Source organism: Triplophysa dalaica, chromosome 20, assembly GCF_015846415.1.
Source record: "Triplophysa dalaica isolate WHDGS20190420 chromosome 20, ASM1584641v1, whole genome shotgun sequence".
Taxonomy (NCBI): domain Eukaryota; kingdom Metazoa; phylum Chordata; class Actinopteri; order Cypriniformes; family Nemacheilidae; genus Triplophysa; species Triplophysa dalaica.
The window spans coordinates 19,195,324-19,211,857 of record NC_079561.1 but is presented as its reverse complement, the minus strand read 5'-3'; the positions used below and the strand labels follow the sequence as shown (position 1 = coordinate 19,211,857).

The following is a 16,534-nucleotide window of genomic DNA, read 5'->3' as shown; positions in this document are numbered from 1 at the left end:
AATTCTAAAGAAGAAGTTATCTGCACTGTTAATGTGAACATGAAATAGTCCTGTGTAAAAGTCGAATGCTTAGAAGTGTCTGTGCATTACAAACTTCAACTGGTTTGCAAAAAACTGCAAAGGCGAAACATGTTCAACATAATTATTTATTCAACTGATGAGCATCTCTTACACATTTTACTATACATACAAATCAAGTCTAGTAAATCATGTCCGAAACAACCCTGAAAGCGGTCGCTTCTGCTTAATACTAAAATCATTTTTGATGTTGTTTTAATCTAACAGAGAAGAGCAAGTATTCACAGCATGTACAGTTTTCAGTTCATTTACAGTACAGCGGGAAAGAGGTTTCGTTTACACGGATCAGTAGAAAGAATGACAGATGTCACATTATCAACCGTCTTCCCAGGATTTCATAAGTCCTTATATTGTTATGGGTTTACATAAATATTAAGAAGTTATATTCTGAAAATGAAAAAGATCCTGAACAGTCATTCACGTGACGGTATTTCCCACAATGCACTTCTGATCGGGGCCGCACCAGTGGTTTAGACTCTGACAGAAAAGACAGAAAGAGATCTTCACAATTTTTCAGAAGATGCCCTATAGAACTAGGGTCTCGATTTGAATAAATACTGAACTCTGAGACCCCTCCAAACTCACATTATTAGTTGAGGGTTTTATAGTCAGTGTCACAGTCAACTGTCAAATCGAGCTCCTGCAATCATTCTAAAATCCTCTTAATAAATCTTGTGATATAAACAGGACTTGATTTTCCTTATCAAAGCTCTAATGTGAAGAACGCTCACTTCTGAAAAATAAAGCGTGGCATCTTCTGCCATTTAAACGGAGCTACGCTTTCTTATCACTGTGCTGAATGCCAGTTTTCTGGATGCCAGTGGAAATAAAGGCACAAGGAGAACATATAAACACATTCACACAGCTCTCACACTTATATGTGTTGCACACGTATTCAATCTCATCCATACCATTCTTCTCATTTCACGGGTAATGCAGAAATGAATACCAAGTGACAGGCGAGTGTACGAAACCCACTTTCCCATAATGCACACGTGTGCTGCATCATCGAGGGATGAATGTTGGTCTCACAAACACACATATATCGGCTTTATAACCCGAGTTCGTGAGTCCGTCCTCTCTGTCTGTGTGTGTTTTACTCCTGTCCAAAACCTTCCGTCTCCTCGATGGCGAACATGAGCTTCTCCTTCATCTGCTCGTAACTTCTGTACGTTGGCAGGTCCAGACGATTGAAACTACAGCAACACAAAGAGACCAATGGGATCGTAACATGTCACATGAAAAGTCTTGACTCGAAGCACAATAGCTGATGTGTATTATAAAGCTATGCAACTAGGGATGTAACGATTCACTCAGCTCGCGATGCGATTCACGATTCTGATCTCACGGTGAGATTTATCATTTTTACAAAATGAGTTGAAACAATTGGAAATGAACAACTTCCCTTGCATTATTTCATAAATGTTTCACGTTTCTTTGTATGGTAAAATTATGTTTTATTAAAAAAAACAAAGCTAATCTGCAATTTTAAAACAAATGTATAATACAAAAAGTCTCTTTAATATAAACAAACTAATACTGTCAGTGCTTTTTCTATGATTTTTTTGCATTTAAGAAATATCTGTATGTCCATATTTAGGTTTGCAGTGAACATGGCGGCCCCTGCTGTTCGAAACATGTATTGCGATTAAGTTCACACCTCAACCGATTCGAATCATCACACATTATAATCGATTTTCAACCGCCTCACAGTGAATCGTTTCATCCTTATTTGCAACCAGTGAAGTTTCACTAAGCATACAGCAAAATAACAGAAACGAGATGGACACGTTAATATAATATATACAAAAGTGACGAATAAATCAGATTTATGTATAATCAATAGTTTTAAATGTTCAGAGAGATTTACCACGTGTGACTCCGGGGAAGCCAGTTCTCCTTGCCGACCTTCTCGATGCAGAACTTCTGCGGCCCATTACTGCCTGTAAACAAACACCGTCACAAACACATCAGCCTTAAAACCTGAGCAGATCTTCACTTCAAAAAACGAAATCGTAATGAACATCAACAGTGTTAAACACTGAGAGAGAGAGAGAGAGAGAGAGACTCACCCATCAGATCAGCAAAACCTCCAACAGGCAGACGACAGGTACCAGTAACAAACTGCAGGAGTCTCATACGCTTCTCGTTGTCCATCTCTTTAATAAACTACAAAGAGAGAATGAGAGAAAATGACATTTAAAAAAAATTGTCAGTTCTGGTCCTCGATTCTGATTGGTTGAGCCGCATTCTGAGCCGTTATAAAATACCCGATTTGTAACTGCTGACGCTTCACATAGTGTCACCGTGACACTGTTGTTACGTCTGTGTTTCTTAGCCCCTTTACACATATCACCGTGTCTACACCTGATGGCTTGTATGGCTGTCACTATTTTTAAGTCATCGTATCATCGCAATTATTTGAAATTATGGCGATTACTTCAAATAACCGCAATTAATGTGAATCCTTTGAAAACGAGTGATCTGCAGGATCTGCTGCATTTTACATCCACTGTTCTTGATCTGCTCTCACGGTTACATTCAAATGACATTTCTCCATTGTTTGAGTTGTATCAGTTTTGTGTTGATTTTTTGCATCTACACAGCAAGACCCTCATATCTAGTTTTAGTGCTCAAGACTCAAGTCTTCTCTATTAAAGGGGTCACACGGCGCGAATACGTGTTTTTCTGTGTGTTATAAGTTGCCCATGCATGTATTAGATACGTAAAATTTCTAAAGTGTGGGAACAAAAGATCCGTTCTATCTATAAGCGAATGCTCACCCAGACCTGCCTGAAACACCTCGTGTAACCACACCCCCACAAATCTACATCAGTTGGTGGTATGATGTGACTAAAACGGCCCAAATGTACACGCAAGTAAGGTGGTGCACCTGTCTGTACAATTGAAGAGGAACCTGATGTTCCAAATATGGTAAAAGGCGTTACATTTCCGTCACACGCTTGCAGTATTCGACCAATCACTACACACTGGTTAACTGGCCAATCATAGCACACCTCGCTTTTCAGAGCCATGAGCTTTGTTAAAATAGCATGTTTCAGAGAGATGGAGCAAAGAGGAGATACAAACATGCACGATATGTGGAAAATACTGCAATTTTGAATCTTAAATTGTGTATACACATTACATTAGATCTAAAACAAATGATAACATATTAACATAATACAAATTACTATGAAAAGTGAATGGGAGCCAATTTTGAAGTGAACTACTCCTTTAAGGTCACTTTATAGTAAATAATTTTAGTTATTTGCAAAATTTTCACATTTCTAAAGTATATCTCTTCTTCATTTAATAAATTATTTGTCATTAATAGTTATTTTCAAAGCCATAAAACGGACAATTAATCATCAGCCATATTCCATCATCGTGACCGCCCTAATGGCTTGTTTTAATGGGACGCGCCGCCGCATCCAGTGTGGACAAAATTATAATGGGTTCAACGGAGTTCTATTATCTTTTGTCGTGGTGTAAGGAATAAATGTTTAACAAAAGTACTAAGCCCAGCGAAGCATTAGGCTATATTGCATTTTTATATAGTATTTACTATATATGGTGCTACGCACTAAAGCCTAATGCTTCACCGGGCTTATTGCTTTGTTTTACACACTCATGATGTCACACAATGCCCCTTTATAGCAACAAATCATTTCAACAGACACAAGATCATTTGTGTCTTTATATTACATCAAAGATCAACTTAACGTCTGGATTTCACTAAATAAAAAATACATCAATTCTAAGCTAAACTATTTGATTTGACCACGTATCATAAATTCCTATTTTAAGTTTGATCTAACACAACATTTAAACGTTGACACCAAACTCAATCTCTCAAAGAAAGAGAGACGAGAGACAGAGAGAAAGAGAGAGAGATGATGAAGACTTTGTTAAAGAAGATGAAGGTTGTGTTACCTGCCAGAACCAGATGATCTGTTTACTGTTGCATGTGTAATGTCTGTAAATGGTGTTCTTCTGCCAGTCGCTCAAATCAATTTCCTGCATTCCACACAACATCACCTACAACAAACAGAACTCTGTTACAGAACCCACACTGTGTTTTATGTGATGTGAAGTTTCTTAAACAATCAATGGGACAGACACGGCAGTATATCTCATCACCTCCAGCTCTTTGGCATCAAAATACTGCAGATACTGCTGAGGAAGAACTTCATTGAAACCCTCGAAGAACGCTTGAGTCTGTTCCTCAACTCCACGAGACAACCTCCATTCTGCTACCAGTCTGAACACACACAGAACAGACATTACACACCAGACCACAGTGAGAAAGAGCCATGTGTGTTTCATTATGAGACAGAGGCTGACCTGATGTACTCTTCCTTGTTCTCCTCCGTCACCTGGATGTTCCCTCCATCCGGCTTTAGATCGTGAGTCGTCACCTCACCCAGAATCTCCTTATCCACCGAGAAAAACATCTCCAGCCCACACTCCTCAATGTTGTTATCCCTATAACACACACACAAGTTATTGTACCTTTGACACAAACACAAATTGAAGTTGTAATTAACTAGATTAATACAAAACAAAGTAAACAGACTTGATCCAGATGAGTGAGTTGTAGAACTCCGGGTCGATAGACTCCAGATCTTTCAGAGCCAAAGGCTTGTTCAAGATCCGCTTGTAAAACGGCAAAGAGAAGCCTGTGTCGATGAACTTCCCGTGAAACAAAGCCTAGAGGAATCACACAGATGGATATAATCCCATTTCTGACACTATCATGTTTAAAGTCACCATGAACCGAAAGTTGCGATCGTTTTAACTTGTAATCGCATTTGTGAGTAAGCTTTATGTTATCCTGATCTTTATCCTTATTTTTTTCCACACACAGTCTTTATGAAATGCAATCTTCCAATGACCAAACAGGGAAATGTTACCATGGCGATGAAACGGCCGATGAACTTGAAATATTTGAGGTGGTCTGGGTTGATGGAGGAGGCGGGGTTTATCTGGAGGCAGTAGTTGTCCTTTCCCGCATACTCAAACAGACAGTACATGGGGTTCAGCACCTCGTGGGATAACAAGAAGAACCATTCCCTGCACGAAAAAATAAAAGATTACAGACTGAAAAACACTACAGTTTTGAGTAACTGCTCTTTATTTTCTTTAATAGTGAACCTGCCTGGCCACGCCCCCATAATCAAGCCCCTCCTCTCCAGGGAAGATGATCCACAGTCTCCGGCGGAGATCTTGCGCGTTGAAGCTCATGATCTGCAGAGAGAGAGAGAGGACGATCTTTTCACCGGTCTGATTCACCAGAGGTCACAGATTCAGAGTTCAATAATGAATCAAACCTGCTGGAACGAGTCTTCAAACAGAGTCTTACGGGTGACTGTGATCTTAATGTGCTGCGGCATTGCCAATTGCTATGATGACATAAAACAAATAAACAACATTGTTTTTCAGAAAAGCTTTCCAAAGAAATAAAATAGAAAATCAAAGACATTGATAATGACAAGACTCACCTGACACCAGAATCTGAAGTACTGAACTTTGGCTTTGAAGTCTCTAACGTATGTGATCTGAGGACCGTTCTCACTGAAACACAGCAAAAAAAATCCTTCATTACAAAACCAGAATCTAATCTGTCCAATAAACTACTTATTCAGTTCGATAATCAATCATTTAAAATTTCACCATCAAATGTGAAACATTTCAGAAGTACAAGATGGTTTCTAATAATGCAACACTGTAAAGAGAAAACATTTAGATCAGAATCTGCAAGACAAAAAAACCCTGTATGAGTTTCTTTCTCCTTCAGAACCCAAAAGAAGATATTTTGAAGAATGCTGATAACCAAACAACACTGAATTCCATTAACTTCCATTATATGAACACAAAACCACTGAACATTTCTCGAATTATCTTCTTTTGTGTTCCACTGATGAAAGAGTCACATACCAACCACATGAGGAGAATAAATCATAACAGAATTTTTCGTTTATGCCAAATAAAATATGCTCCTTGAGCTTTTATTATGAAACAGGAACACTGAGTTCATATGTTTTGGGTGGGTTTGGGCTGATTCTTGGATATTTTCACATCAACAGCAGCAGGTCTTTAACACTCCTGTGACGTCTGGATCATTATGTGTATCATGAAAACACTTCATGTGGATGAATAAAAGCATGGGCTGACTCAACAGTGACGCACAGGTGTGTTGTGTTTCCTTGAGCAGTTTCACAAACAAAACTGGTTTTTCCTGCTACTCGTCTGATAACTCGCAGTGTGTTTGTGTGTCATGTAACACACGCTGGCTGTCTGAAAGACATCTGAGTGACTCAAAGCTCAGATCAATCCAGAATCGTCCAGCAAATAATTCACGAAATTCATCATCCTACAAGTGTTACATCAGAGGAGTCATGACATCATCATGTGACACAGAAGACCGTCGCTGCTGCTACTGATGACATCATCACGTGGCACTGAAGACCCGCACTGCGGATGACCTCAAGCCATGATAAATCTCAGTCTAGAGTTGGCAGACTGAGAGGGTGTGTGTGTGTGTGTGTCAGGTGCTTTCCACTCACAGAGAGGATTTTCCAGTCCGCGGGTCGATGTAGGTGGTGGTTCTCCGAGTGTGATCTACGAAGTAGGGAATGCCGTCGACAGTGAACCTCATCTCCCATCCCTCTGGCAGAGGCTTGTCATTTAGCAGACTGCAAAGAGAAACCTTCATAAGAGTCTGTTTATTAAAGCATCACTCACTCACACATCTTGTGCCCCGGGAGACCCGAGGAGTCGAGTAATTGATCCAACTGAAAACAGTTCTGACCCTTGAGTGCGCGGATCCTCCCACTGCGTTGCCCGGGTCGGGTGATGAACGTAGTAAACTCTTCCAGTAGAGTCTGTTCTCTTTTCTGAGAGAGAGAGACAAAGGAGGAAAGAAAATCAAGATGACATTAGGAAATAATGAAAGCGAGATGTGATTAAACCTTTGCAAACTTCCAGAGCTATTTTCAGCGGACGAGACATTTTCAGCAGCTGGTTTACTCAGACGGAGCGCTTCTCATTTGTTAAATGGGGACACTGAAGGATGTGTGGCTAATTTTAGTCGCAGGTGCAGATAATAAGGTTAGCAGAGTAATAAAAGTGTGTGTGCTAAAGAAAGAGTCTGTATCTCACCCCATCCATGTGGCAGAGGACCCAGAGGATCAAACTCTTTATTCTGATTAGCTGAGCCCTGCTCCTGTACCTACACAACAACACAGTTTATTCATTCATCCTGTACTGCTTTACTGTTCTTTAACAAGATAACACACTGGCAGACATACAAACAGTTGGTATAATATAACATAATAAATGGAAATACCATATGCAAATAGTAGCCTTGTTTACACAAAACACTGTCATTTTATTTATATAGCACTTTTCAGTGTGGATTTTTCCAAAGCAGCTTTACAGGAGAAAAACAGAAAAACGCTGAAAAGGTCAAACAGTTCATGGTGTTTGTAGAACAAGCAAGATCATTCTAATAATTAATATCTAATATCAGCAGTCTCCCGGTGAGCAAGACGGCCATTTGGCGAGGAACACAAACTCCAATAATAGATAAATGGAGAAAAAAAACCTCTGTAGAAATCAGACTCAGCCGCACTCACTTTGATTCTAAGCTACTGTGTCAATGTTTGTGAAGAATAGAGAGAGCTTATTAGTTGTGATTTTTTCATTTGTTGAAACTGTTTAGGTCTAATTTGGTCTATTTTGTGAATGATATCAGACAACAGAGGAATGTTATAAACAGGGAAAATAGTAATGACATAATGTCACTGAGTGCAGCTATAACTACAAACTGATGTCATGTGATGTAAGTTTAGCGTTAAATACTAATCATTGTTAATTTAGCATTAATGTGATAAATGTGTCCATCTCTGCTCTTGGTTGGGGATGGAATTGCCTGAGCTGGACCTGGGAAGGTCAAATTTGTGCACTCTGTTCTTCTTTTAGTATTTAAGGTATGTTTTTCTCACATCAAAAATAAAATGAAACAAAATAATAAAAAGTAAAATAAAATAACAAAAAATAAAAATAAATAAACAAAGTAAACAAAATTTTTAATAATAAGTTTAAAATAGAATTACAAAAACAAAAATAAATAAAACTGTATTGCAATAAAATTAAATATAAACTATAGTGAAAAAAAATCAATAAAATAAAGTCAATTAAATTTTTATTAAATGACAAAAATTAAAAATTAATGTAAATTGAAAGAAAAAATTAAGTAAAATAAAAGAATGTAAAATAAAATAATTTTAGCCTCAGAATTTGCGACAGACCAATCAGAATTCCAGAGATCAGTGTAATAATGTAATATATAAATATAATTTCCTCACCCCAAATATGAATCTCTGGTTGAACTGTTGCATGGCTCCCTGCAGCTGACTGCGCTGGTGCTGCCATTGCTCATAGTTACGCACTGTCTCCATGGTGGGCCGCTGCCACGTGGTGCTTCTGGTGATGTGGTCCACAAAGTAAACCCGACCCATAGGGTCCACCCGCCTCTCCCAACTGCAAAAGAGCCAGAGATGAGTCTCAAGGTTCCGTTCATAAAAAAAAACTGCATGCCACCTCAAGATGATCATTTTTTTCCTAAAACCATAATGCATTTCACAAAACTGCACCGAAAGCTATTTCACCCCAAGAAATACATCAGGGCTGTAAGAGATATGGAAATCATTGAAATATTGCAAATGTGCATATCGCAAGGGTTCAAACCCCTTAACACACACATCACATAGATGAAGCATATTTTTTAAGGGCCGTGTGATTCTTACCCTGCTGGTAAAGCCTCTGGTCTCTCCCATGTCGTCCTCTTTTCAACATGATCGACAAAATACATACGACCGGTCTGATCAACACGCTGCTCCCAACTACACACACAGATGACACAACGTCACAAACATGATGACCTCCAGCTTTATTATTAATAATACAGATTATAGCACTATGGCAAAATCCAAAATCCAAATAATCGCTTATATATATTTCAATCATTTGTCATATTTACCCCGGTGGCATAGGTCCAGGGGTGACCACGCTGGGAATCCTGCTGGGGGCAGGGGCAACACTGCGGGCTGTTCTACCCGGCTGCTCTTGAGTAGGGGCCGCACTCGAGTCTGAGGCTCCGCCCCCTGGTGGGTTACGAACCGGAGTGTCCGAACGGGACGAATCGCTGCCGTCAGGACATGAGCCAGTAGAGAGAGCTGGAAATAGAAAACATCCCTAATGTAAGATTACAAACGTTCTCCGAACACGACTGACCAAACGTGACAGCACGTGCATGTCACCTGGAGAAGACGAGGGCCTACGTGGGGCTATAGGCGGCGGTCGAGAGGGTCTCGGGGGTCGTGACCCTCTGGCGGGCCGCGAGGGCGAGTCCATTCCGTTGACCTGTCCGTTTGGGGCGGACGGACGTTCTGAAGCATCTCTCACTGATGGGGATGCATCTCTGCTCCTACACAGAGAATCAGACGTGAGTCATGACATTAGACAAACAATGCAATAAGCAAGGGTTTGAGGTGTGGCTAGGACGGTTAAGATAGACCACAGAGATAATGCCGTTCATATTAATGTGAACTCCCTCATTTCTTTCTCTGTGAGAAGAATGCATGTGTACCTCTGACTAGAGTCGTCCATAGGTTCCGATTCCCCATTTAAAGTGCCTAGAAAACAAACAGTGACGTGAATAACTTGATGAAGCGTACATGCGAGACAGAACATGACAGAGACTGACTTTGGTTGTTGGCCTCCGCTGACAGGAACACCTCTGGATCCACCTGCAGGCCGTCTAAACACACGCACAGATCGCCAACAATATCAGTCTGCTCTCTGTCTGCGCAGAGCTGCATCGACTGCACAACTTCGCAGACTGATGGAGAATAACAAAAACAAGAGAGAGGTGCTTGAGAAAATCTGTTTGTGTTCTGAATGTTGAGTTGCATAGACAGCGTCTGAGATGTGTCTAACACACACACACGCACACAGACAGACACACACCTATCAGCTGTTTAATTCAATTACACAGGATGTCATGTGACAGAATTTTAGCAACTTGTTTTTGTGTCTGATCTTTTTCTGAATTTTTATGTGCTAGGAATGTAGTCTTGTGACATTCTGTCTCCTGATGACCCCGGGCCATTATTATTGTTGAGACCTGTCTTCAGCTCTAACATCACAAAGTTCAATCAGATCATAGACACAAGGTCACATACATTCATTGGTTTCTTAAAACACAGTTTGTGAAAAACTAATAGCCTTAATAAAAAGTTACATCAGAGGAAAGCAGATTTTAATAATAAATAAACTCATGTCATTCAAGATTCTATTTAACGTAATGACACACACGTGAAGTTGTGTGACGAATGCACGTGTGTCCCAATGTTTTATTTGTAATTGTCAATATTTTGAATGCAGACTCTCAACAATACATACTGAAATATGATTATTTTAAAGGTGGGGTGCAACATTGTTGTATGCATTCTGACTTCTTTACACTGTTAAACGTGCTGTCTTCTCATGCTTGACATGGTCAACTTGTCAAAAAACGAGTTGGATGTGTGACGTAGTTATTCTGTGCTCGATACACTCCCCCAGTGTTCGTATAGGTTTCAGAGAGGTTTTTTTCGAGATAAAAGAGGAAGCCCACACGTCAACCCGTGAGAGCGGGAAAAAGAGCATGAGCGCACATCAACCAGCTGGAGCAAGAGAGAGCGCTGCGTTCATGAAGTTCAGCTGTGTTTGTTTGCTCACTGCATTTCGCTGAGGACTGTTATATAAAGGGTGGATATAATGCTGGATTTGGAGAAAGATGCACGCGGTAAGTGAAACTGAGTCATATGTCTGTGCTTTGTTGCCAATCGGCGTGTCCGTGCAAAAGTTACATAACACAAACTTATAGGGAATCAACATTTAGAAGGGATCTTGCAATGACGATGTTTTGTGTGCTCTTGCTGTAGTCCCGCCCCCTGTCTCTTATAAATGTGATCAAACTAAAGACTCTTCGAAGATACGAAGTATGCAAGAAACTGCGTGTGTTACAATTGCTTTAAAAAGTATCTGTAATATAACCTTAGACGTGTTCTTGTGAGCTTCAGTTATTTTAATCAATATAACATACCTATAACTTATATATTGTCTTTCTTACACATGCCAATAAATTATAAAGAAGATGCAGATTCATAAGTGCAACAAAATAGATATTGTGAATATTATGCATTTGTGAATCATATTCTGTGAATATCCACACTGTCTATTCAAAACCTAGGATGTCCAAATTGCATTTTTTCAGGGAAATGGAAATTTGTTAAATGCTTACATATGGTGTTGTGAAATGGACAAGCATTGTTTATACTTTTCACTGGTTAGATATTTGCGAAACCCAGTGACACACATAAAGGAGCGCTAATAATGATGATTTCCGGGAAAAAACTAAAAATCACAAAATACCAAGATGCAGATTTCAGAAGGACAGCAGCGACGTGTTGATTAATTCAAACTCACTCTTCATGTCATTAGATTTGAGCGTCTCGCTGATATCGAGCGTGGCCACGCCCAGAAGAATGTCAGACTTCAGTGTCTGATGACTCCAAACACGGAAGATCAGTTTGCTGAACGGAGTGACAATCCTGACACACAAACACAACACAAATAACATTATAAACATACAACAGAAACCGTACAGAAGTCCAGTTCGATCTGATAAACGTGTCTCATCTGCTAAACAGAAATCGTCAGATCATCTCTAGAATCTACTCATGTCATTCATGTGTGTACCTCAAACAATCTGAACAAATCCTTTCAAATCAACTATGACAATAACACCGGTGACATCTGCTGTATAAAACCATGTGATGATATCATTCATGATTGTTTCTTTACAATCGCTTCACATTGAGAAGATAAAAGCCAATTGAAAGAGTGTGTGTGTTTGTTAAATAAAAGCAAACATGTCATTGGTGTGAATGAGAACTGAACACTTACACAGTGAGCGGCTGCTTCCATCGGGGTGAGTGTGTGTTCGTGCATTTCTCCGTCTTCTTGGACTGACCGTCCACAGACACCTCAACATACGGACTGGGACCGAACCAGTTCTTCTTATTATCCTTCAGTTTTGCCGAAATCACTGCATACACACAGATACAAACTTGTCAGACATAATGACACAAAGCTTTGCACAAACTCTATCTTCTCTTTGCTAAACCATTTATTCATAAGATGTTTTGATCTCATCGAGATCAAAACATACTGGTATTACAATATTTGTGGGAACATTTCATCCCCACATCGTAGGTTTACATGCAACACACAGCCTGGTGATAAAACATAATATGATATGATGGGTTCATTTGCAAAAACAGATAACTTATGTTTTTTCTTATTTTAAAAATCATGTTTTTGTTGTGTTTTAGTTATTATTACTTAATCAAAACAACCCAACTCCACTTTGACTGATGTTACTTGAAATAACATCAACAAAGTTATCTGTTTTTTGCAAATTACCTCTTTAATTCTAGACTAAACTTTACAGTAAATAAACCAGGCTATACGAACATTTCGAACATATCCATGAATATTTATAAAACACATGCAGACGTGTGTGCAGGTAACACACCTGTGATCTGAAGCTGTGCTTTCATAGGGAAGCCATTAGCCGGGCCCACTTTAGCTCCACCGCAGGCCATCGCATGAACTACAATGAGACCTGCAACAAAAACAAAAACATACAAAACTATAAAAACAGATAAAAACAACGCCTGATAAAAGATCTGAATCACCAATAAAAGACAGAAAATGAAAACCTGAAACTGTAAATCGACACATATCTTACATCAAGACTTGGGAAATGTGAAAGTGAAATACAAAGTTGTGCTTAAGGAAGTCGGCTGTTTACTTGTCTGAAGAAATTAAACCACACAAATGTCACAAGTGTTTAACTTTTGTTGTCTGGGAACTCAACGTTAACACAATGTGAAATCTGAATGAAACTGGAGATATTAAATAACTTTTTCAGCCGGTTCATTTACTTTGTTAAAGAGTAACAAGTAAAGTTTCCACTAATAAAAAAAACATCAAGTTGGCCAATTTTTACAAACAAGAACTTCTATGATGCAATAAGATTGATATTTTATGATATTTTCACAGTTATTTAATCTGAAAAACAAACACTTTCACATTCAGGAAAACATGTCTGTGCTATAGCTTACGTACGAGATGCCAAGATCAAAAAACAAATGAGATTTTCCTTTCATGGAACCCTTTGACTCATTAATAATAAAACCATGGATATGTATTCATAGTTGCCACACCTCAGCAATTGATTCATACATGTGTGGGTCGTTTACAAATATACAGTAAAAAGAAGAGAGTTAAAAAGGGGGTAACAAATATATTCTTTTATATATTTATTCTTATTATATAAAATAGCATAAGAGAGACAAACATCATAAAATCAAATGTAGATCCAAACTTTAGACTATTCAAATGCACTACAAACATTATTCAAATGTAAAATTGACCACACATTTAATATGATCACATTCTCTAGTCTGAACCTTCATTTAATAAAGTTCATGGATCACATCATCTGGGTCTGATAACTTCTCAAGTCCCGCCACAAAGATTCATTCAAAATCACACAAAATGTCACGGAACGCTGGTGGTTAGGGGAGAGATATCAGTGAGATCCGAGAAAACTTTCACTTGAGCTGATCTGTGGCTCGGTTAATAATTCATCACCGATCGTGTGTCGGGCCACAATAAACAGCCAGCAGGCCAAACCCAGGGACACATATAAACACGCAAAACCACAGAAGCTAAACACTTTTATCACATCTTTGAGCTTCCAGATGAGCAGTCATAACATTAACACACACACCTGAACTCAGAAAACTAAAGAGACAATCACATTGTCTCTAACAGGGGATGTAAGGCACCAAAGACATCAAAACACTCAACTCAACTATAAAACTCAGTAATTTATATTCAAATAAAAGTCATATTAAACCAACTACATTTTTTACTAAAAATACCATGGTTAAACTATGGTTATTGTGGTGCGACAATGGTAAATCTGTGGTTACTATAAAAGCTGCTACAGTACAGTATAATTACAAGGTTTTTCATTTTATGGCATTATCATAGTACATGACAAAGAAATCACGGTATAACCTCGGCTCAAACTTCCCAAGTCAATATGTTAAATCGTTGGTGTCTCCACCTGTTGACAAAGTGATGATGGGATGGAGATCATCTGTACTACACAACATCTCCATTATCTCATCCACAACACTGACACACATCACAAACATGTCAAAGCTCACGGTCAGGGTCTGACTTACACACCTTTACAATAAACACTTCCATACATCCTCATTAAATATGATGAATGCTTACAAAAACCTACTTTATAGATTCCTATAAAAATCTGGCACTTGGGTTTAATGAAAATCACATTCAATATATCTTTGACACTGTATGCTTTTAGACATAAAGTAGTCGACAATGCCATTGTACAGTGATCGTATTAGACAGTTACGTCATGGCTTTTTTGTGGAAATACAGATTAATTTAATACCATTTGGTGATAATACCATGTGACATATTGTGGTGTTTAAATCATGAAATTAAATCAATTTCTGTATGTGATGACGGGTGACTTTAGTAAACATTCCCTATGGTACTTTTGCAATAATGCTTTCTTTGCCAAACTTATAAAAACCTTCTTTTGGAATATTAATCGTGGTTTTATTATAGTAAAAGTGAAGCAATCATGGTATTTCGGCAGATTGATGATCACTTGCATAGCATAGATTTAGTACATAAAACTTATATATGATTACGGTTATTGTGGTGAGATCATTGTAACAACGGTCTTACTCCAAATAAAACCAAATAACTTTGGTTATTATAGTTCACCAATGGTTAACTTTCGTAAGGGTTTCTTTGCCAAAGTTGTACAAAATGTACCCTGGTCATCATATGTGTGGTTTCTCCCACAATGCCATAGTGAGCAAATTCATACAGACAAACAAGTAAAAACCTTTGTCATTGTTTACTATGGTCTCACAGTACTATATTACCTACGAAACTATGTTTTCTACAGTTCATTTAAATAAGGTTCTCGAAATACCTGTTCAACTGGGAAACATTCAAATGATCAAAACCAAAACCAAGACACGAAGAAGTTCATGTCTGTCTGAACATCTGAGTCTGATAATAACATGTCACGTGTGTACGGGCTGATATGAAAGAATCGTAATAATCATGTAAACTAGAGATACACCTTTAGACAGATTAGAATAATAATCTGTATAATAATGGTTATTATAATATTTAAGACATGTATATGAGATTTACACCGTGAAAGTGATTGACCGAGCTGTCAACACGCGTCTCTCGCTGTCATTATACGGCAGTAATCCGCAACACAAACACATTTCTGGATCATTTATCTGTTTCTTACCCGAATCTGTCAGTGGGTCCGTGAAGACTTTGACGAAAATCCGAACCGGTCCGTCCTGAAATAGTTTATTAGAGAATTACGGAGCGACTCCGGCTAGGTTCGGGAAATGAACTTCCGCCATCTTCACGACAGTACGTCATCAAAGACGCTGTTCTGAAACTAGCCCTCCCACTACAACGTCTGTGTTCAGAAATCGGCCCTCCTTTGTCTTTTTGGAGACGCTGTATACTACACTTTTCTGTCTATTAATTTAAGAGCTGTGTAAACGTAAATTTCTATAGAAATATTTTTTTATTTAAAAAACTCGGTCCATTATAATCCATCTAAACGCGGAGATACGTAGCAGGTATCACGTGACATGACTACTTCCAGCAGCTCTCTTAACGCTAATTAAATACCTCATTTAAAACAGTACATATTATTAATAACACACAAACGCCTGATGTTAATTCATGCCCATTTCATCTCACAAATGTCAGTCTTGTCGTTCTACAGTCCCTCTGACAACTGTGATAAGATAATAGCGCGCGTACACACTACCACACCCACTAACTCACTCACTTACTCACAGAACGACAATCTTCTTTTGCTATGTACACATGCAATGTTGATAGTGCTAAGTATGCCGGTCAAAGTGTATTGTTTATGCTCATGTATTTTGCATGCATTTATTTATCAAATACATTTATGTAAATGATGTCCGATTCAACACAAGCAAGTCTTAAAAAGTGCTGATAGTACTGAGATGTAGCATCAGTATATAAATATGGACTACATTGGGTATGTTCAAATATTTAACACTTGTTTGAAGTTTAAACTTGTTAAACTTAGGTGAGATGCACGATATGTGACCGCCATCTACCGGTAAAATACATTAATAACACGGGCACACACGCACTTATTTACTGAATAGTTTTTAGTTATCACTAAGTGAGAAAACTGAGTGCATATGAATAC

The 16,534-nt window shown here is 38.5% G+C and overlaps 1 protein-coding gene across 1 annotated transcript; it reads right to left on the bottom strand.

Moving 5' to 3' along the window:
* Window positions 1–128: 128 nt before the first annotated feature.
* itchb (itchy E3 ubiquitin protein ligase b) lies at window positions 129–16,081 on the bottom strand. Its single transcript, XM_056733239.1, has 24 exons — window positions 15,578–16,081; window positions 12,728–12,817; window positions 12,097–12,238; window positions 11,617–11,741; window positions 9,851–9,985; window positions 9,734–9,779; window positions 9,405–9,571; window positions 9,125–9,320; window positions 8,892–8,987; window positions 8,451–8,625; window positions 7,243–7,312; window positions 6,893–6,977; window positions 6,648–6,776; window positions 5,583–5,655; window positions 5,412–5,483; window positions 5,240–5,328; window positions 4,995–5,154; window positions 4,658–4,791; window positions 4,426–4,566; window positions 4,222–4,342; window positions 4,015–4,119; window positions 2,151–2,247; window positions 1,949–2,021; window positions 129–1,274 (listed from the first exon to the last, which is right to left on the bottom strand). Exons 2-24 carry the CDS (start codon window positions 12,795–12,797, stop codon window positions 1,175–1,177), a joined length of 2,601 nt encoding a protein of 866 aa, XP_056589217.1. The 5' UTR covers window positions 12,798–12,817; window positions 15,578–16,081; the 3' UTR covers window positions 129–1,174.
* Between the last annotated feature and the right edge of the window lie 453 nt (window positions 16,082–16,534).

Bases quoted from the DNA above. Each gene is read 5' to 3' on its own strand.
- itchb (XM_056733239.1), bottom strand. From the start codon at position 12,797: ATGGCCTGCGGTGGAGCTAAAGTGGGCCCGGCTAATGGCTTCCCTATG. The intron at 9,572-9,733 runs GTACACATGCAT...TTCTCTGTGTAG, and splicing joins ATGGACGACTCTAGTCAGAG to GAGCAGAGATGCATCCCCAT. The intron at 4,343-4,425 runs GTCAGCCTCTGT...GTGTGTGTTCAG, and splicing joins AACAAGGAAGAGTACATCAG to ACTGGTAGCAGAATGGAGGT.